The sequence below is a fragment of the Pelophylax lessonae genome (genome assembly GCF_965119305.1).
Source record: "Pelophylax lessonae genome assembly, chromosome: 7".
Taxonomy (NCBI): Eukaryota; Metazoa; Chordata; class Amphibia; order Anura; family Ranidae; genus Pelophylax; species Pelophylax lessonae.
In genome coordinates, this window is record NC_138774.1 from 55,972,099 (window position 1) to 55,994,598 (window position 22,500).

Sequence of the window (22,500 nt, forward strand, 5' to 3'; positions counted from 1 at the left end):
TGAGATGTTTGTTTGAATCTTCATATGTTCATTCAAAAATCTACTAGTGTATGGTGAGATTCTCTGCTATATAAATAGAATTTAATGTCACTTATGATATTTTAATAAAGTTCTAACAAAAAAGCATACCATTCGATGTATTTGGGTCACTGCGCCGGCTTGGTTTGCTCCCAGCGCACACCAGTGGTCATACAATTATTAAACTTGCTGCTGTGATCAAGCTCTAAAGAAAAGCACATTTTATTTAACCACTTGCCTACTGGGCACTTCCTGCCCAGGCCAATTTTCAGCTTTCAGCGCTGTCACGCTTTGACAATTGCGCGGCACTGCTGGGCACTGAGAGGCGGCACTGCTGGGCACTGAGAGGCGGCACTGCTGGGCACTGAGAGGCGGCACTGCTGGGCACTGAGAGGCGGCACTGCTGGGCGGCACTGCTGGGCGGCACTGATCAGCGCCCACACTCAGTGCCCATAGTGCTGCTAGTCAGTGCCTAGATGAGCAGGCACTGACTGGCAGCACTATGGGCACTGACTGTGGGCACTGATAGCGGGCACTGTGGGCAGTTGTGACATTTTTTCCCCTCTTCTGTAATCAGGGCACTCGTGATCAGTGCCCTGATTACATTCCTTTGTGTCCCCTTACCGGTGATCGGGCTCTCCTCTTCCTCACACTGCAGTCTCTGTGTGAGGAAGAGAGCTGGCGATGAGAGATGATCTCATGTTTACATATGAGATCATCTCTCATTGCACGGTCCGATCACGTGGTAAATGGCCGCTGTGATTGGCCATTTACCGCGATCTGTGATTGGCTGTGTCCAGGGGACACGGCCAACACAGATTTTCCCCGATGCGTGGGGAGCCTGTTACTGGGAGGCCGTTTAAAGACGGCCTCCCGGAAATTCGAGTCCGCGCTGTAGCCGTACTTCGCCTATAGCACGGGCCGAAAGCTGTTAATGCTCCCATCGGCGGCAGCTCCTATTTGCCGTTTTTTTTTTTTTTCCCACCCCTGGCACATTGGTCGTCCAATGAAGAAAATACCCAGTACTTCCAGGTATGGGGGAGCTTGTTACTCCTTCCCTTTCCTGTCATATGACAATACTGCTGCTTTGCCTAACTCAGTCATATCCAAGCAGGCATAAATTATTTTTCTCTTGTGTAAGCTCTGTCTGAAGCGAGTAGGAGCTTACACAGGGTTACTTCTTGTTAATTCTTGTGGCTGAAGGAAGTTGTGGAGTAGCAAACAAGTGATGATTAAGGGGGAAGGAACTTCAACATAAACCTGTCTCTTTTTATAGGTTTTATGGCAGTAGAGCTGGTAGTGGAGCAGTAGAGTATGATGAAGGAACTGTGGAGGAATAGTAGGGGCAGGTACCTGGCAGTACATCTTGTATAGGTGCAGAAGGACAGTAAGTAAGGTTTCCGATACCTGCCAGTACCCCTGGAAGAGGAGCAGTAGGGCAAGAAGTATGGATTGGGTACCTGCCAGTACAGCTGGGTGAGGAGCAGTAGGACAAGAAGTAAGGTTTGGGTACCTGCCAGTACAGCTGGGTGAGGAGCAGTAGGACAAGAAGTAAGGTTTGGGTACCTGCCAGTATAGCTGGGCGAGGAGCAGTAGGACAAGAAGTAAGGTTCAGGTACCTGCCAGTACAGCTGGGTGAGGAGCAGTAGGAGAGAAAGTAAGGTTTGGGTACCTGCCAGTACAGCTGGGCGAGGAGCAGTAGGGGCAAGAAGTAAGGTTCAGGTACCTGCCAGTATAGCGGGGCGAGGAGCAGTAGGGCAAGAAGTAAGGTTTGGGTACCTGCCAGTATAGCTGGGTGAGGAGCAGTAGGACAAGAAGTAAGGTTTGGGTACCTGCCAGTACAGCTGGGTGAGGAGCAGTAGGAGAGAAAGTAAGGTTCGGGTACCTGCCAGTACAGCTGGGTGAGGAGCCGTAGGACAAGAAGTAAGGTTTGGGTACCGGCCAGTACAGCTGGGTGAGGAGCAGTAGGAGAGAAAGTAAGGTTCAGGTACCTGCCAGTACAGCTGGGTGAGGAGCAGTAGGACAAGAAGTAAGGTTCGGGTACCTGCCAGTACAGCTGGGTGAGGAGCAGTGGGACAAGTAAGGTTTGGGTACCTACCAGTACAGCTGGGTGAGGGGCAGTAGGACCGGAAGTAAGGTTGAGGTACCTGCCAGTATAGAGAATATAGAAATTGCCATTTGTTTACAAAGTGTGTAAGTTATACGCTGTATTAATTTTAGAAGATGGCTTTTTGAAACAGTGATGATGAATGTTGTGGGTACTTTTTTTTGTTGGCTAACCACTTCTTCTTTTTTTTTTTCTTATTTCCAGAACCGCTTAACAGTCTTAACCCACTTTTTTGGAGAGCTGATTGATCACACTTAGGCCTCAGTCTTTCTATCACCATGAATGAAGTAATGGTGGTAAAGGAAGGCTGGCTTCAAAAAAGAGGTAAGTGGTAAATGCAAAAAAGATATTTTGTAAGGATGTCCACAATCGAATATAAGATCTGGCTGTTCTTAAAGCATTAAGCATCAAAACCCAATGCCAAGCGTACAATTTAAAAGAGCTCTGAGACATCAGCAGACGAACTGCACTCCTGTGAGCCACAGGAGAAGCAGAACCAAATGCGCTTTAGCTGTACTACTTCTTTCAAGTAGAATTCCAGGCTAAACCTAACTAGTTCCCTCCCCCCTCCTAACACCTACGCTGACTAGCCTGTGTGAAAAATGTATATAACTACATGTTTTTATCCAATCCAGTTACAGGATCCCTGTGTCATCCTGCTGTGGCTGCAGGGAAGAGAGCATTTGACAATGGCTGCGTATTCCAGTGGTGACGTCACACACAGGCTCCTGTGTCTAAAGGCCCGTACACACTCCGATTTTTCTCTCTCTCGCTCAGCGTTCATAACCGTTTTTAGTTGACAGTGCATTAATGTTCACAAAATTTCTTGTCCGATTTTTTTTTTTTGGGACATTTGTTCCTAGACTTCCGGGTCGTCGGCAACTTGAGATCATGCGCGGTCTTTCGTATCCGATTTTTTGCGGACGAACTGCATACACATTAAACGAAAATTGGTCATCTGGGGACGGACAATAAAAATTTTGGTGTTTGTCCCTGAATGTCGGCATCGGCTGCTGAAAGTTGTGTTTGCACTAGCCGAAAATCGTACGATTTTACCTCGGACAGGAACTTTCGGCAGATTTTCTACTAGTGTGTACCCCACTTCAGTCGTTGTCAGCGCCCCATTCTTTTCCCTGCAGCCACCACTGGCTGACACAGGAGGGCTGGAGAAGCTGAAAATAGGTAAGTATATCATCTTTATACACAGATTAGTCAGCTAGTTAGGTTTAGGGTGGCATTCTGCTTTCCACATCTTCCATACAGATTACAGTTTGCACTGTTTAAAGGTATAAATGAAAAGAGGCCTTGTTATAATGAAAGATGGCTTAGCGTGCAATAAAGAGGTCTAAAGCTTACCATAGTCAATACAGGCACAATCTCACTGTTCTGAAAAGTGTTTTCTGGTCATCTCAACAATTTGCCTAAAAAGATAATCTTTCGTTTAGTATGGAAAGGGTTCTTTACAGTTAAAGCTAAAAACATTTTTTACCTTAATGCATTCCTTGCATTAGAGTAAAAAACATTTTATATTTCTGTCCTCCCCCCTTCCCTTTGTGAAGGGGAAGAGAGGGGAGAAGAGATCAGGTGCTTTGCATGGCTGCATCTCTTCTACCCTCTTCACACAGGGTCTTGAACAGCAGCAGGAGTCATTGGTGGTTTAGTTAGCACACATTACACATTTGTCAACGCATGTGTAAGCTGCAGGGCCACTTCACGGCACCCTGTGTTACCTGCACTACTAACTCCTGTAAATTAAGGAGAGTCTCCACAGTGGAAGCACATACACTAAAATAGATAAGAGGGCAGGTGAGCCTGGAGGTAGCCCAACCCTCCTTGAAGGCACTTGGGGGCACTGTGGACATCCAGCTCATAGCAAAATGGCAGCAAAGGCATCCAGTGTGTCCACTCACCAGTGTACATCAACAACAAACAATGCACGTGAGATAAAATCAGGAAACAAATTCAGCTCAATGTTTTTAACGCATGCTGTTGGGTTACTTCGGTTGGTAAGCAAACTGATGAATTGAGCTGGGAATTTTTTTCCTGATTTAGTCTTGCATGCGTTGCCCTTTCATGTGCTCTTTGCTATGAAGGCCAGTTATAGGTGGGGCAGGGGCCATTTTGTTTGATGCATACTGGTCAGTGGACACATTGGATGCCTTTGCTGCCATTGTGCTATGAGCTGGGCGTCCACTGTGCCCCCAAGTGCCTTCAAGGAGGGTTGGGCTACCTCCAGGCTCACCTGCCCCCTATCTATCCATTAGATTGCATGTGCTTCCACTGTGGAGACTCTCATTAATTTTACAGGAGTTAAGACTTTAAGTAACACAGGGTGCTGTGAAGTGACCCTTCAGCTTACATTTGCGTTTGCAAATGTGTGCTAACTAAACCCCTGTTTTTAACACATACTGTTAGACAACTTAATTGGTTGGTGAATTGAGCTGAGAATTTTCTCCTGATTTTGTCCCTCTTCCACACCATCCTGTTGGCCAGTCATTGCAATGGATGTTCTATTCACCCAATAGGAAGTGCCTGGAGCAAGCCTTTTGGGGTTCTTAACCACTTTCTGCGCTTGCTATAGCCGAAAGATGGCTACAGTGTGGGCTTCCAGTACTTGGAAGGCATCAGTCGTCGTCCTCTTTTGATCGTACTGCTTACGTGCCCCCTGTGGTGCACAGGCAACGCGCTCTGTGATCATTAAGTCCTTCAGACTTGACTGATCACAGAACAGGCTAAAGGGCCAATCACAGTGGCCTTTTACCATGTTATCAGCTGTCAGCTAATGACAGCTGATCACAGAAGTAAACAGAATTTGGTCATCGGCTTCCAAATCATTTGGTGGTGGGGGGGGGGGGAGGGGTTATTGCGCTGGTTTGTTTTTCAGGGGTTGGGTTTGGCCCCTTATTTTCAGTGAAGGGAACTCTTAAGCATCAGCATACCAAGACATTTTGGACAATTTCCTGCTTCGAACAGTTTTGGGATGGCCCCTTCCTGTTCCAACATGACTGCACACCAGTGCACAAAGCAAGGTCCAAAAAGACATGGATGAGCAAGTTGGGGTGGAGGAACTTGACTGGCCTGCACAGTCCTTACCTCAACCCGATAGAACACCTTTGGGATGAATAAGAGTGCAGACTGTGAGCCAGGCCTTCTCGTCCAACATCAGTGCCTGACCTCACAAATGCGCTTCTGGAAGAATGGTCAAACATTCTCATAGACACACTCCTAAACCTTGTGGACAGCCTTCCCAGAAGAGTTGAAGCTGTTATAGCTGCAAAGGGTGGGCCAACTCAATATTGAACCCTACAGACTAAGACTGGGATGTCATTTAAAGTTAACGTGTGTGCAAAGGCACGTGTCCCAATAACTTTGACAATATAGTGTGTATAACCTATATCGGATATGACAACATGTCTGATATTACTAGATATCTACATTGATCATGTTGACATTTAGCAGACTTTTCAGATTAGCAGAAACGCACTACAGTCCGTTTTTTATGATTTCCTATGGGCCACGTTCACATCTGTGCGTTTTTAACCGATAACGTGTTTTGGAAAGGGTCAGGGACTTTTTTTGCCTGCAGCAGGTTGTGGTTTTGGTTCAATAGATTTCAACAACAAAAAAAATTGCTAAACTGATTTAAAAGTGTCAAAAATGCGTATTAAAAACGCACTGAATGTGCTTCTGAAAAGTAGACCCGGTTACATTTTTAAAGAAATTTTGCAGTTTTTTTCTTTTTTCCCTTTTCTAAAGAAGTCACTTCTACTTGCACTCATGACAATTAGATAATGTTTGTGGAATGTTATGTAACATTTAGTTTGTTACGTTGCAACATTATATATAGTTGATTCATCATGACATTTAAAGTGGTTGTATACTTCCAGAAAAAAAAAAAACCCTGCAAAACAAAGGCATAATGAGCTAGTATGCATCGCATACTAGCTCATTATGAAATACTTACCTTAACCACTTGCCGATTGCTGCACGACTATTTACGTCAGCAGTCAGCCCCTCACAGGCAGAGTGACGTAGATCTACGTCTCTAGCCTGTGAGGGTCTAGGAAGTGAGCGCACGCTCCTGCGTGGTCACGGACCCCTGTGAGTGACTGGCGGACCCGATGTCCGCCGGTCACTCGGCGATCGTCGGTGGAGAGGGAGAAAGGCAGGCGGCTAATGTAAACAAGCTGTCTGTCATTCTCCCCTGTGTAGAAACAGTGTTGATCACTGTTCCTACAGCTCAAGCCACAGCCAATCACAGTTAGAATCACGCCCCTAGGGACACACACAGCCCCTCCCTCTCAAAAAAAAGTTAACTTTACAGTAACAGTGCATATGTATAGCACTGATTACTGTAGAAATGTCACTGGTAACCCCAAAAGTGTCAAAAATGTCAGTCAAGGGTCCGACCTGTCCGCCGCAATGTCGCAGTACCGCAAAAAAAATCGCAGATCGCTGCCATTACACGTTAAAAAAAATGACAAAAATCTTTCCCTTTTGTTAGTAAACGCGATAACTTTTGCGCAAACCAATCAAAATACGCTTTTTGCGTTTTTTTTTTTTTTTTACCAAACATATGTAGCATAAAACAAATTGGCCGAAAATGTTAAAATTTGATTTTTACATTTTTTTGGGGGAATTTCATATAAAAAAATGTGAAAAATATTGTTATTTTTGCAAAATTTACGCTCTTTTTTTTTGTTTATAGCGCATGATCAAAAAATCGCACAGGTGATCAAATACCACCAAAAGAAAGCTCTGTTTGTGGGGAAAAAAAGGACATCAAATTCGTTAAGGTACAGCGTCGCACAACCGCGCAATTGTCCGTTAAAATCACGCAGTGCTGAATTGCAAAATAGGCCCTGCTCAGGAAGGGGGTAAAATCTTCCGGGGCTTAAGTGGTTATTAAAATGAAACACCGACACGGACCCCCGGACACCCCTCTGGGAGCTGACATGCTCCCTCTGACATGCTCCCTCTGCGTCTCTTCCTGGTTCGGCGGCTCCGGCGCTGTGAGCCGCCATGACGTCACTTTCCGGCAAGTTCCCGGCAAGGAGCTCTGAAGGTCCGCCAGACCTTCAGAGTGCATGCGTGCTGGCTTTAGCGGCTGCATGCAGGGCAAATATCTCCTAAACCGTGCAGGTTTAGGAGATATTCATTGTACCTACAGGTAAGCCTTATTATAGGCTTACCTGTAGGTAAAAGTAAAAAAAGAGTATACTACCGGTTTAAACTGTGTGTTATCGGTGTCAATTGCTGGGGACAGGACTTGGCTCCAGCAAACAATGAATCTAAAGCTGGGTATATAGAATTAGATTTTTAAATGAAAATTTTTATTGTAAGAACATTCATTTGTTTTTACTAATTGTCAGTGGGGTAAGGGTCCATGTACACGGGACGCTGGAAATGGCCGTTTAGGAGCAGTTGGGCGTTTTTTTTTAGAAGCCCCTGAACCCATCTACATTTTATCTTATCTGTCCATGTACACAGGGTCGTTTACAGTCATTTGCAGGCAGTTGCGTTCAGGGACTTTTTTTAGAACGCAATTATTTGCGTTCGAACGTGTGTTTCCCGGCGTTTCAAACGCAAAAATGCGACCGAACGCGATGACCCGCGTTTAGCGTTCGCGTTTTTCCATTTTAAAGGGGAATCATTTTTTTGACCTCTAGGAACGGTTCTAAATGCAAACGCCCGCTAAACGGGGGTACAAACGCGACCGAACGGATGTTTCAAACGTCCTAAACATTCCAGCATTCAAAGGGACTTTTAACAACGTCCCGTGTACATGGAGCCTTAAATCGATGTTCATTTTAATGTGATCATAATGGCGATCCCATTTGAAGGAGCAGAATGGAAAATTTTCTCAAATGCACATTTTGTGGTATTTGCTTGGGAAATTCCATGTAATACAAAATTGAATGTTAAAAGCAATGGAAATTTCCAGTTCTATTCATCAAGCCGTTGTACTGAGAATTTATGTATGAATCTTCATACAAATTTTTGTACAAATTTTAGAAAATTTTTAGAGTATGTCCAGCTTTAGGTGCAGGGTTAGATTGGCCTAAATTTGGCCTTTTATTTGGTGGTAAATGGTTATGGATATCTCCTGATTTATTTATTTTTTTTAATTATCAAAGGAAAACTGGCCCAAAATAGTTTATAGAAAAAAAAAAAAGTAAAATGTAGCTGTATATTTCTTGCTACCACTATCAAAGAACAATCCAAAATACATTCTCCTGCACCCGACGATCGCTGTGATACCACAGATGTATGTCAGTTTGCACCCGTCCTGGAGCAATAGTACGCATTTTGCTAAAACACTCAGATGCTAATTAAAAAATAAATATCCTGCTTGAAATATACTGGCCCCTTACTTGCTCCTCAAACCTTGATCTAAGTAATATATATATATATATATATATATATATATATATATATATATATATATATATATATATATATATATATATATATATATATAATATATATAAATTTTTTTTTTTTTCTCTGCCAGGAAAGAGATTTTGTATCTTTCCTCTCCATTCAGAGAGAAAAACACAGGCAGGCTTCACAGTGACATATTACCAATCAGAGGTGACCTGAAATCGGGAGATCCAGGTCCTGAGCGTTGGTACGGGGATCGAGGCTCTCTGTGAGACCCCTGTCTCTGTGCTGGGCGGGTTCCCGGCACAAAGGGAGATACACATATATGCAGCCTCATGGAAAAAAGCCCATTGCAGTGGGGGGCTGTATGTATGTATATATATATATATATATATATATATATATATATATATATATATAATAAACAAGCAAAAAATTTGGGGGAGCATACCCATGTATTTCTAAAGCTGGAGCATATGTATATATGTATGTATATTTGTGTGTGTGTGTGTGTGTGTGTGTGTATGTATGTATGTATGTATGTATGTATGTGTGGGATGGATGTGGATATGGAGGATGTAGGAGGAAATCAGCGTTAGAAATTCGCCTAAGCTTCAACCAGTTTTAATCCATTTGGGCCATTGAAATATATAAAATAAAAGCTAAAGTGCTAAATGCGCCTAGAGTTTAGGCATGTTTAACAGCGTTCATCGTTTCTTTTGGTCCACATTCCCTCTCCTGAAAGCTATTTATACAAGAATGCTATTTTAAGCCATTCGGAAAACATCCTCTAAACCCCCCTGCTACTAAACTGATATGAAAAATATGCATGGACACATAGGATAACATTAGGGGAGTTCAAGGGCAGAAAAAAATGCCTAAACTCAGACGTGCGTTTAACAGCAACAGTGTGCATGAGGCCTAAATCTAACAAACTTGTGTTTTATTAGAGCAGGGGAGACACAGGAAGGTGGGTCCGCTCGCGAATTGAAATGTCTACTTACAAATCTAAACCTGCTTTCTGTTTTCTGTGACAGTTGGATTGTTCAGTCAGAATTTTCATGTGTAGTGGGGAATATTCCAGTAGTTTACCACTTGACCTCCAGAACATTTACTCACCTTCCTGACCAGGCCATTTGCGATACGGCACTGCGTTACTTTACCTGACAATTGCACGGTCGTGTGACGATGTACCCAAATAACATTTCTGTCGTCCCCCCCCCCTCCAAATAGAGCTTTCTTCTGGTAGTATTTGATGACCTGTTTTTTTCTTTTTTGCGCTATGAACAAAAAAAGAGCGACATTTATTTTTAACTTTCTGCTATAAAACCTATCCAATTAAAAAAAATTGGAAAAAATAATTCATCAATTTTGCCCAGTACATATTCTGCTACATATTTTTCAATGGTTTGTTATAGCATCTACAGACTATGGGATATTTTTATTTTTTATTATTTTTACTAGTAATGGCAACGATCAGCGACTTATAGCGGGACTGTGATATTGCGGCGGACACCCTGGCGCTGACACTTTTTGGGGGACTGGTGACACTAATACAGTGATCAGTGCTAAAAAAATGTTCTGTCACTGTACTAATGACACTGGCTGGGAAGGGGTTAACAGCAGGGTTGATCAAAAGATTAACTGTGTGCCTAACCAGTGTTTGTGTACTGTGTGGGAGGTGCTTTTACTCTGGGAAGGCATGGATCCATGTCTCTGCTTTGCAGGAACACCATATTCATGCCTTCCCTATTGACAGGACAATCTGCCATGTTTACATAGGCAGATCGTTGTTCTCCCTCTGTGCCGAATGATCAGCGAGTGCCGGCGTGCATCCTCGCTGCCCACTGTGTATAATCACATTGGGAGAAAGCCGCCCGTGGCACACATTTGAGCCCACTACCATTATTCATACATACACATATGTGTTTTATATGTATGTATGTGTGTGTATATGTGTGTGTGTGTGTGTGTGTGTGTGTGTGTATATATATATATATATATATATATATATATATATATATATATATATATAATATACCACCAGCAGCAGTTTTCATAGATCTACGACAGATTTTCACGGCAAAAAAGACGCACAGTTAAGTGGTCAGGGGCCGGGGTCAGTTCCTATTCTGTTGCAGTGCTAGTTTAGAGCAGCTGAGGAAGAAATTTATGACTCCAGCTGTATCCTTGTTATCTTTCACACAATCCATCTTGCTGCGCCTGTTTAGAATCGCCATAATTGAGAATTGTCCCCCCATGGTATCGTGTAGTCAAAGTATAAAAATAGGGGGGCAAGGCTTTGTTCACAAAGACCTACTTAAAGATACACCTGATGAAGTTGGGATCTGCCCACATGCCTGGACTTGCACCCATCTCAGCAAGTAGCAGAGAGCCTGAGCTGTGGCCGCTCCAGCCCCCCTCCCCAGCCCAGTGCTCCTGTGAGCGGGGGTTGAGCAGAGAGCTGCTGACAGTCACCAGCTCTCTGCTCAGGGAGCTCTGGGAACTGAGCGATCGGCGGTGTTTGATTGCTTGGTTCTCCGTTGTAGAGCCGGCAGGGGACAGATGCACCATCAGACTGATGCTGCATCCAGCTAGGTAATTATTTATCTGAGGAAAAAAACTCGTGAGAATGTGGTCCAAGACCAGAAAATGTCCAGCTGATTTTTTTTCCAGTAAGCAAACAATGGCTTTCCCGCATATCATGTTGAATATTGCAATGAAAATCTAATTTCTGTGGGTAGCCTGCTTCTCTCTATTACTAAGGGCATTTCCGTGAAATGTGTAACAGGTGCTGCTGACACAGTGTAATACCGACGTGTGAGCTAAAAGAATCGGCCATTTTACTTTTAGAAGAATAAATTGCAGCTTTAAAGTTAATTGCATGTCTAAATTGTAAGCTAGAAAAAGGAATCCTTGTGAACATGGCATGCTGTGTGCGGTGGCCGTGGTCTTTGTCAGCAGCCAATGAATAGAAGATCGCCCTCTATATTCTGTGCTCCAGGGCATCCTGTGATTTTCTATAACCCTGGCTGACCTCTCCACATTCCTAAAATGCCATAAGCGCAATCCTAATCAAAAACACACCACCTTACTCCAGAGGCCCCTGAATTCCCCCACCGCCTTTACAGGGCGACAACTGCATTGTAGCATAGGGCCTCCTGTTCAGGGTGTCTGAAACCATCGTATAGCTCCTAGCAACCATTGCTTCCTTTTTTTTAATTTTAAATCTACCACGGACTAATGAAAGAGAATTGAATTGGTGGTTAAGAGTAAAACAAGTCATACATGTGGCGATCTGATGCTTTACAGTTAGATGGTGTGAACCCCCCCCCCCCCCTGCTCTCCCCCCACTACATCTGTGTATTTGGCACGCACACTCACGGATTTATAGATGTCCTGCACTCACTTATTCCTTTTTTAAAGTGCGTTTTGCTCATTCAGAACAAAGCAACAGATTTTAATGTTGGACCCACCAGCAGCTTATACTGGTGTCCTGCACCACTCCGTTCAACCCCTGGGAGTAAAGAGTTACCCCCCCCCCCCCCCCCCCGTGTAAGTCACCAGACACACAGTGCAGGATTCCCTCCCTGCCACGTGGTGCCTGAGCAGCCCATTGCCAAGCACCAACTCCAGAGGGAGGAAGGGAAGTTCATCACATGTTGCACATACTGGAAATTCTGGGTATTTTCCTTTTGCTTCTGGGGGGCCACTTGCAAAGGGAAGGCAAACATAAACTGATGTAGAGGCTGCTGGTAAAACGTACTTGTTCATTTGCCCTGAACAGGCAAATCACAGGTTTCCCATCATCCATTTTAATCTCCTAAAAAGGCAAGTAGTGCCTTAGGCTGGCAAGAACACGTTTTTATTTTTTTTTTCTGTTTACCCTATACAGTGTGGATGGACGAATCTTCCACTGTGGCCATTCTAGTCTGACAACTGGCATTGGTGGCTGAATTTGATTGGAGGCAGCTGTTCATGTCCTTTTTTCATTTTTTTTTTTTTCCCTGTTGAGTGATATTGGATGACAGGGGGGTCAGCAGGGCCACCCACTAAACAAATTTTGGCCACTTTATCAGGAACCCGCTGAAATGCAATCCGTGTATAAGCCAGCTCTGTCAGAGTTCAGGCTTTTACCTTTTTTACTTCTCAGAAAGCACTTCCCTGTGTCCCTCTTATCCTAGTTTCACTAAGTGGGGGTGTGTTTTTTTTTTTTTTTAACTAAGGGCTTGACAAAAATTTTGAAACTTAAGCGCTGCCATCTCTTGTCTACTAAGGCCCCTTTCACACGAGCGGACTGATCATGTCCCCATGTCCGTTTTTCAGGCGAACCTGATCAGACCCGACCATATGGAGCAGCGCATAAGATCTGATCCTGTCTGCTAAAAACATGACTGTAGGATGGCGCACAGAGAAGAGAGCGGGTTGTGCCTGCTCCACTGATGCAGGTCCTGTCAGCCACCTGCTCAGTGCGGATCAGTGGAGAGATCCCCTGCTGAGCAGTTGGATCTGCTGGCGGAGTCCACCCATCTGGGGCATGTAAGGATAAATTTTATCAGATAGGCAGACAGTACATGTGTGTGGGCTTAGCCAAAAAGTGGGAAGCCATACACGGGATTCACAGGAATCCGCCAATCCAACAAATTGAATGACTCGGGCAGAAAAAAAACAGTCGGTCTCCCTTTTTGCAAGCGCAATATCCCCCTAACACAAGTGGCGTTTTAATGTCACTTGTAAATCAACAGGTCACCCAAGGGGAAAAAACAAAACCCTCTGTCCCTGCCTTCTATGGAAGGCATGGGTGGTGACACCATTTCCTCCTGCTACCTCCTGGGATAGCCAGGCGCTTAAAATCCCGTGAGAATGACTTTTCGCAGTGGGCTTACATGGATTCTTGCAAGGTTTTGAGCACCCTACTCTGTCTGGCCAGAGGTAAGTTTTATTTATTTTTTTCCCCCAGGCTTTGTAAGGGGGGGGGGTTATGGGGGAACTGGGAATAGCGTCTCACAAATAGGCGGACCTTCTGTTTGGCACGGGAGGTCTGCTTTAATGACTATAAATGGCTTGCAAACATGATCTGACATTCAATAGGTGTTAAACTGTTCCTAAACCCAGGAGGGACCTGAAGGAGGCTCCGCCTCCGAAACGCGTTGTCCGTGGCAACCAGCAGAAGCAGTATACCCCTGTGGATCCCTCCACTCCGTAGCCCCATACTGCTTACAGCTTCGGCCGAGGCTTTGGCTCACTCGTGCAGCGGTGTATGACGGCGGACTGGTGCGCAGGCTCACTAGTACTGACACGTAGCGACCCGGCGGGGGAGCCTGGAGAAGGAAGTAAGGGAGAGCGGGGCCTTAGCGGCGGTAGCTGCGAGAGAAGAGACCCGAGTGATATAACCTGGAGGGACGGGAGGAGTGAGGAGCTTCTGTTTACATGCCGATATGCTTGTGCCTTAAGGAAGGAAATGTGAGTGCATTTTAACTATACTGTTTGTCCCTTAATAAAGCGATATTGCCCGAGGTCTGCGTGCGCTTCCCTCTATTACAGTCTGGATCCTAAACCCAGGACCCTGCAGTATATAGAAGTCTTATGACTTCTATCAGTGCCTGGTTAAAGCTTGTAGGAGGAGTTTTCATTCTCCCCTGGCTGTCCTATGAGGCTGCAGGCCCTCTGACCCTCTGTCTGGGCAGTGCTGATTGGCCCTGTGCTGATCACATGCACCCTCCCAAGAAAAAGAAACTCTAGCAATACACACCAAACTGAACATGTGCAGAGTACCTCCAAGGCTCTGTACAAGGGGGGGGGGGGGGGGGGGATCAGAGAAGACAGGATCAAACAGCCTTTTTACACAATGCAGAGGATTAACCCCTTAGGTTCAGGAAAATCATGAAGAAACCATAAAGCTGGGTTTACACTGTGGTCTACCACATCACATGTCATTTATACAGGAATTGCACCAAATTCCTGTACACATGATATGCAAATTCAGTGCATTGCGAATTAAGCCATACATTACATATGGCTCAATTCGCATTGGACCTGCACCAAAAACGTGCAGGACCCTCCCCCCTTGCATTGGAATCGGATTACATGGGTGTTCAGACCTGCAATCTGATTCCACAGTTTGCCCTGCATTCTGCAAACTGATTTGGGGGCGTCATTAACTTTATATGGACACCCGCAGCGGTTCGCAGAGCGCTGTGTGAACTGCCTGCGATTCTGATGTGGTACGGAAACCTGCACAAGAATCGCTGTGGTTTCTGCACTGCATCTGTGTGATCCCAGCCTCAGTGTTGCGTTGATCACAGAAGTGGTTGTTTTTGTTTTTAGTCTCATTTGTCTGCAGACAATAGCAGAGTTCCCTGTACTCTGACACTAATGAGCTTCCTAGAAAGAAAGGGATGGATTAAGAGGATTATCCTCTTTTGTGTAAGGCCCTATCTTTACACCCCCTCTGTAGTGTATTGTATGGGGGAGGGTAAAACGCAAACAGAATCTTTCCGCGTTTACGTTGTGGAAACTACAAAAGCTTTATGGGTCAGAGAACAGGACAGATTGAGAGGATGGTGGACCTCTCTGGAATATATTTCCTATCATGAATCTGCTCTCATGTGTGATGATGGCGGCGGCATCCATTATTGGTGATGAAAGGCCTGTATCTTGATTGTTCCTCTCTGGACTCATATGCAGTACTAATTGCAACATGCATGGTGATGTTATCTGCTGCCACCTTCTCTTCTGCACGCTCCAGAGGGGCCATGTCACTTCCTCTCCTGCCTGTAAACAATAGTAAACAGTAAGTGACAGCTCATGTCAGCATCTGCAGTAGCCAGCAGCAAGCTATAAATTCTTTTTAACACTCAGTTTAAAAATAACTTGCTTATAAAGATAGGTACTCTTCTGTCAAACACAAGGTCTTTGGGTTTACACTGCCCAGATAGATGCAGGCTGCAGCTGAGTGTCTTTAGTTTTCATTCTGGTATCTATTGATCCTTTCTGCCCTGTTAGCTAAATTTCTATATTTTTCCCAGTAATCTCCTCTTTTAAATGGCTCAGAATCTGTGCTGGTGAAAATATAAGCCAGTGTGTTTCAGTGCAGCTTTCACATACACACAGGAGCATGAAAAGGAGGTTGCACAAGCCAATGTGTTCTTTTTGCTCATGCATTCCCCTCACAGACCACTGCAGCTTTCCCATAAGGCCTCATGCACATTGCTGCTGTTAGGGTCTGCATGTCTGTTTTTCGGTCGGGCTCAATTGGGCCACCCATTGTTCTCTATGGAGAGGCGGATGTAAAGGGACCTGTGTCCGTTTACTTCCGCCTGCATCCAATCCGATGTGGGCAGCCACAAACAAGCAGATGGGGATCCGTTCACCATCTGTCTAGTGTAGGGGTTTCATTGCGTGCTGCATCTGCATCATTGTTGCTTTCAAAGGGCTGGTTGTATCTGTCAAACTAGATGCCCAGAGCACCACACCCCTCCCTTAAATAAGATGTCAAGAGTCCCCCTACCATCAGAAGTCAAAAGACCTCTACCCTGTCTTACATGACAGTACATCCCTTACCTTGTGCTGGGAAGAAGCTGGGGGCAAAGATGGGAAGAAGGTGCAGGGTCTGTAGGAGGACCAGAGGTGGGCTGGTGTCAGCTGCCGGAGTCTGCTAAATAAGGCCAGGGGAAGCAGGGACAAGGGGGTGCTGCACAAAGAGCCTCTGGATCTGTAGAAGGAGCCTTGCCCTCCTCTCTGCTGCTGACTGCTTAGACAAGGTGGGGACAGAAATGAGGAGGTTTCCCCCAGCTGCAGGAGAGATGTGAGGGCCACATTAAATGCTTCTGGAGGGCCTGATTCGGCCCATGGTCTAGCGCAGTGATGGCGAACCGTGGCACCCCAGATGTTTTGAAACTACATTTCCCATGATGCTCATGCACTCTGCAGTGTATAATAGTGCAAGTGGGGTTGTGAACGGCGCTACCGTATTACAAAGATGTAGCAATAATGTGATATGCTGGCGTGAGTAGTGGTGTGAAGTGATACCACTTAATATGTGCCGTGAATAAACAAATTTAATAAATAAATTAATTTGTAAAGTGCAATGTTAAAATGCTTTATAAAAATATTTTATAAAAAATAAGAGATCAGTTAAAATAAATTGTGTTATATGCCTTGTATCTTTAAATATAATAAAGTGCATACGTGCTGGTGCAGAAAAGAAACACAAGGCTAAAATGAATAGTGATATTTTATTTCAAAACAATCAAGTGAAGCATAGAGCTAACCTCACTATGAAGCAGGAGTGATGGTGCTCAGTGGAAAGAAAAGAGTGAATTGATAACTGCTGCTAATGAGCAAATGATACTAAACATATAGCTGAAACAAAGAATAAATGAATGAATGTGAAGGTTTTGGGTTGCGACAACCTGCGCGGCCGCTAGGTGTCGCACCCTACTATACGACCTGATGTGTCTCAGTTGCCGGAAGGTACCCTGTGTGGGTTCCGCTGCCCCTTTTCTGGCTTCCTGGTGGGTCTGTATGTGGTCCTCAGAAAGAAAGAAGGAGACCCCTAGGTACAAAATCCAAACATAGCAGAACAAAATGTAGAGACTCACAGGGAAGTTCAAGGCTGTCCGCGATCAGTGTTGGATGGCCGGGAAGCTTCCGCGTTCCACGGCTCTGGCTCCGGGTGCCGGAAATTACGTTAGACGTCGCTGACTCCGCCCTACCGGTTTCGTCACAAGACGTCTACTAGGAGCGGTTATGAATTCACTCTTTTCTTTCCACTGAGCACCATCACTCCTGCTTCATAGTGAGGTTAGCTCTATGCTTCACTTGATTGTTTTGAAATAAAATATCACTATTCATTTTAGCCTTGTGTTTCTTTTCTGCACCAGCATGTATGCACTTTATTATATTTAAAGATACAATTTATTTTAACTGATCTTTTATTTTTTATAAAATATTTTTATAAAGCATTTTAACATTGCACTTTACAAATTAATTTATTTATTAAATTTGTTTATTCACGGCACATATTAAGTGGTATCACTTCACACCACTACTCACGCCAGCATATCACATTATTGCTACATCTTTGTAATACGGTAGCGCCGTTCACAACCCCACTTGCACTATTATATTTCCAACCCATTATTGTTGGGTTTGGTTGTTGGCAGCTTACACCGTTTTCTTCTGCATTCACCCCAAAAAAACCCATAGCGCTGGTCACCTTTGTTTTAATTACTCTGCAGTGTAGTTGAGCATCATGGGAAATGTAGTTCCAAAACATCTGGGGTGCCACAGTTCACCATCACTGCTCTAGCAGATCGGATGACAGTCAGATGGAAATGGACAGGCGTCAAAGAGAAAAGTGGTTATACAATCCCTCCCATACAGATTCACTCAGGACATGGACACACACAAACCGCTATTTCCTCAGAATAAGATAGGCGGGAATCTGCTGTAAAGTATAACATTTTTGCAGTGTACACATCAACCAGAGGGAAAAGTTTTTTCCTCAACAAATGTGGAGTTACTCTTTAACCGCTTGCCGACCGCCGCACGACTATTTACTGCGGCGGTCAGCCCCTCACAGGCAAAGCGACGTAGTACTACGTCGCTAGTTGGTGAGGGTCTACCAAACCTATGTAGCATAAAACAAATTGGCCGAAAATGTTAAAAAATTTTGATTTTTTGGGGGGGGGGGGGGAATTTCATATAAAAAAATTTGAAAAATGTTATTTTTGCCAAACTGACGCTCTTTTTTTGTTTATAGCGCATGATCAAAAAATCGCACAGGTGATCAAATACCACCAAAAGAAAGCTCTGTTTGTGGGAAAAAAAGGACGTCAAATTTGTTTGGGTAGAGCGTCGCACGACCGCGCAATTGTCCGTTAAAGTCACGCAGTGCCGAATCGCAAAATAGGCCCTGGTCAGGAAGGGGGTAAAATCTTCCAGGGCTTAAGTGGTTAAATGTTCCTCAGATGTTTAAAAGACATCAGTCCTTTCCTCAAAACCAGAAGACTAAACGGCACTGATATGCAGATTTTTGACTGCCTACCTTGTAAAGCCTACTGCTTTACAATATACAATCTAGTTCTGCAATTTTTTCCTTTACATCTACTATCAGCTATGTAGTGGAAGGGCCTGCTTCATTGGATACAAATTGAATGAATTGTATTATAACTGCCCTGTCTGCCCTCATGTTGTAAAGCGCTGCGCAAACTGTTGGTGCTCTATATCCTGTATAATATTGTTTGGGTATGTCGCCCTATTATGTCGTTTTGGTAAGGAAGAGATTGTGCAATGTGATTATAGAGTATGGCCAGCCTTGCATAACACCTAGGACGATGGGAGATGGCACCAGATGTACTGTGTCCCCTAGGGGACAGAACACAGTAGTAATAAAAAAATAAATAAAAAATCAGACCTCTTTGAATCCTGCCTGCCCTCTGCGGCTCTTTAACTTGGTCTGTCTTAGGCAGGGGAAGGGACACGACCACATGTGATTGGCTGTCACAGTGGTCACATGAGAGCCTGTCCTGCCAGCTCCTGAACATAACTATAGACTGAGAGCAGTCTGACAGCTTGTCCATTGTGCTGGGGACGCAATCTCTGCCCAGAAACCTCAGCTGCCAATGATGCATATGTGCAATGTGTGGGAATTAATGCCCACCCTCCTTGCTGCTGCAAATTTTCCTTACATAATCAGCAAGAGCTAAACCAATTATGTATTGATGAAGATATTGATAAGCTGAACAGTTAACATGTGGCAGCAGTTTCTGTTAACGTTGACAGAAGAAAGGGTTGCTTTAAGCACAGTTGCAGTTTCCTGGCCAGAATTAAAAAAATCTTACTTAGAATATTCTTAAAACAAACCTGTGGCAACTTTTACCGTTGGTAAAAAGCCCCCAGTACAATGCAGCAGACGCCTCTTAGTGCAGTCACACCCATTCAGATCCTTGCCAGAGTGCCGCGGGAGCCCCCGAAATCTAGTGGGCTCGGTTATACAAATTCTGACTAGAGCTCGGAAAGGTCCATCTCCCACTCCCCCCCCCCCCCCCCTCCCTCAAAGAGTAAACCTACTTGGACTGTTTTTTTTTCTTATTCCTTCAGTACCCCCCCCCCCCCCCCCCCCCAAAATGGCTTGTGTTTTGGGAGACTGGGTTACAGTTTAAGGGTTGTTGGTAAAGTAAAGCTATAAATGTGGCCTGTGAATGGTGACTGAGGAAAGCATTAGAGGTTGGCAATGAACACCGGGTGCCAAAGCATAGCTGGTCAAATTGATCGGCTTTCCTCTGAATTTACTGGGTGTAAACCTTGTCGCATGGGGATCTTGCACACTTTACATGAAAAAAAAAAAAATAATTTTCCAACACCTGCTGAGCAAGCAAACAAACGACTTGCAAAGATGCTGCATACTTTAAAGGGTAAGCCCACTTTTGTGTGGGGGGGAACAAAAAAAAGCAAAATTGTAAAAAAACATAGCATATACAATTGCTACACAAGACATAATGTTATTGAATGGTACTAAAAATTACCTTTCATTTCCAATCTGCAGTGCTGTAGTAAAATGCAATGCAATATGGAAACCTAGAGGCGTTGTGTACACAGTTGGTGTACAGAACGCCCGCCCCCCCCCCAGAAATCACCAGTCATGAGTCATGTTTGTGTGATTGGCTCCCTGATTCTCCCAGAATTCTGCACCAAGATGCAAGTCACATTTTCGGCATCCCTGCAACCAAAATGCAATTTTTTGCGAGATACTACCAAAGGGGGGGTGCAGGCATTGCCACTTTCGTCATTAGAGCCCTGCAAGCGCAGCAGATGACTGCTAATTCTAAAATCAGTCCTGTACAAATTCACTCAGCACATGGACACAGATCACGATTTCTAAAGAATTCACAAAAGCGAAATCTGCAACAGTTTGGTAAAAATCCTTGCAATGTACATAGATCATCCAGAGGGAGGTGTTTTTTTTCCCCTCAACAAAAGCAGAGTTAAGCCCCGTACACACGTACCGAATGTCGGCCGGACGATCGGCCGTCTTTTGTCCGGTGCTGTCCTGTCGGCTGAAAAGTGCTAAAGACTGCACACGAATTTTGTCGGCCAACAACAGCCGACTGCAGAAGTGATGTCATGTGATGGTTAACTTTCCGTGTTTTCTCTTTTCTGAGCATGCCCAGTCTTGCTAATCTGCTGTTTGTCGGCAGAATTCTGTACGGACTGGCGAACAATCGGCCTTTCTGGTGACGGCCAACAAATATTTTAAAGTCTGCACAACAGATTCTGTTCAGCCGAAAATGCGCTGTTGGAAGCATCATACTAACAAGCCTACAATCGGTCGGCAGCCGAATATTTACGGCCGACAATCGGTACGTGTGTACGGGGCTTTACTCATTACCTACCAACCGCACTATAGCCAAATGAAGGCAACAGTGTGGTCGTCCATTTCTTTGAGGCCATCCTATGATCACGTACCCGCTACTGGGCGCAGGCAGCGCGCTCTGTGTTCGCAGTATCCTATGGATTAGTGGCTCTTTACCATGTGATCAGCGGTGTCCTATCACAGCTGATCACAATGTCAACAGAAGCCAGTTGCTGCCTCTCTTCATGGCTCCTTCTCACGCTGTCAGTGTGTGGAGGAGAGGGGAAAAGAGCCGATAATCGACTTCTGCCAATCAGTGCCCACCAGGGTATCCTCATCAATGTCGCCAGATCAGAGCTGCCTCATCAGTGCCTTTTCTTTCATTCCTTCCCCTCTGGTGCTGCCCCTTCAGTGCCACCTCATCAGTGCAAATCAGTGAAGGAGAATTACCTGTTTGCAAAATAAACTATGAAAAAATTAGTTTTCTCTTTTTCAAAGCTTTCAATCTTCATTTTTTCAGCAAAAGATAAAAACCCAGTGGTGAATAAATACCACCAAAAGTGAGTTCTATTTGTGTAAAAAAAAATAAAACTGATAACTTCATATAGGTACAGTGTTGCATGACCATGCAATTGTCATTCAAAATGCGACAGCACTGAAAGCATAAAATTGGCCTTGTAAGGAAGGGGGTAGAAGTGCCCAGTGGGCATATGGTTAAGGATTCTATTTATCCTAGAGCAGCGATTACTACACATCTTCATTTTACATTGCATTCACTAAAATCCCAGAAGCACAATGTAGCGCCTGCAGTGTTCTCTGTAGAATACATGCAGAGATAGGTGGAGCTGTTGTGCCCAGGTTCTGCCTCCTTCTGTCATTAAAATGAATGGGGCGGTTTTGCTTTGAGTTCCAAAGTGGAAAGCACACCTGTAAAGCACAACACTTTTGTTAATGTTCTGACGAATTATTTTTTCTGGAAAGCCCTGATGTTTGCCTGGAGCTGTACATTAGTACTCCTTATCACAACTAAAAACTGTGTTCAACACCCTAAAACAGCAGGAGAAATGGTTTCCAATCTTTGAAGCACTTGACAGTACAGCGTGGTCTTGCTCGCTTCTTCATTAGCACTCTTCTTTTGAAAAACACGTTATATTATAGTCAAAAGTTATGCATTAAAAATGCACTAAAAACATAATAGGCTTTTTAATACATTCAGTAACATGTTCACAATGGATATATAAAGAGAAGAGGAAGTGATTGGCGCTGCCGGTGTATATGTAGGATTCAATGTGAATATTCTGTATCAGCGTGGTGTGAAAACTGAGAAGGAAAAGATATAGATGTGTATGTGTGTGTGTGTGTGTGTGTATATATATATATATATATATATATATATATATATATATATATATATATATATATATATATATATATATATATATACACAGTGGGTACGGAAAGTATTCAGACCCCCTTAAATTTTTCATTCTTTGTTATATTGCAGCCATTTGCTAAAATCATTTAAGTTCATTCTTCTTCCTCTTGAATGTACACATAGCACCCCATACTGACAGAAAAACACAGAATTGTTGTCATTGTTGCAGATTTATTAAAAAAGAAAAACTGAAATATC

General features: G+C 44.2%; 1 protein-coding gene across 1 annotated transcript in view; it reads left to right on the top strand.

Moving 5' to 3' along the window:
* LOC309559517 (RAC-beta serine/threonine-protein kinase A) overlaps positions 1-22,500 on the top strand; it is a 123,746-nt gene that overhangs the window by 38,068 nt on the left and 63,178 nt on the right. Inside the window, exon 2 of the mRNA XM_082262797.1 lies at positions 2,330-2,449. Coding sequence (XP_082118923.1) covers positions 2,404-2,449 — 46 coding nt within the window. The 5' untranslated portion in view covers positions 2,330-2,403. The remainder of the gene's footprint in view (positions 1-2,329; positions 2,450-22,500) is intronic.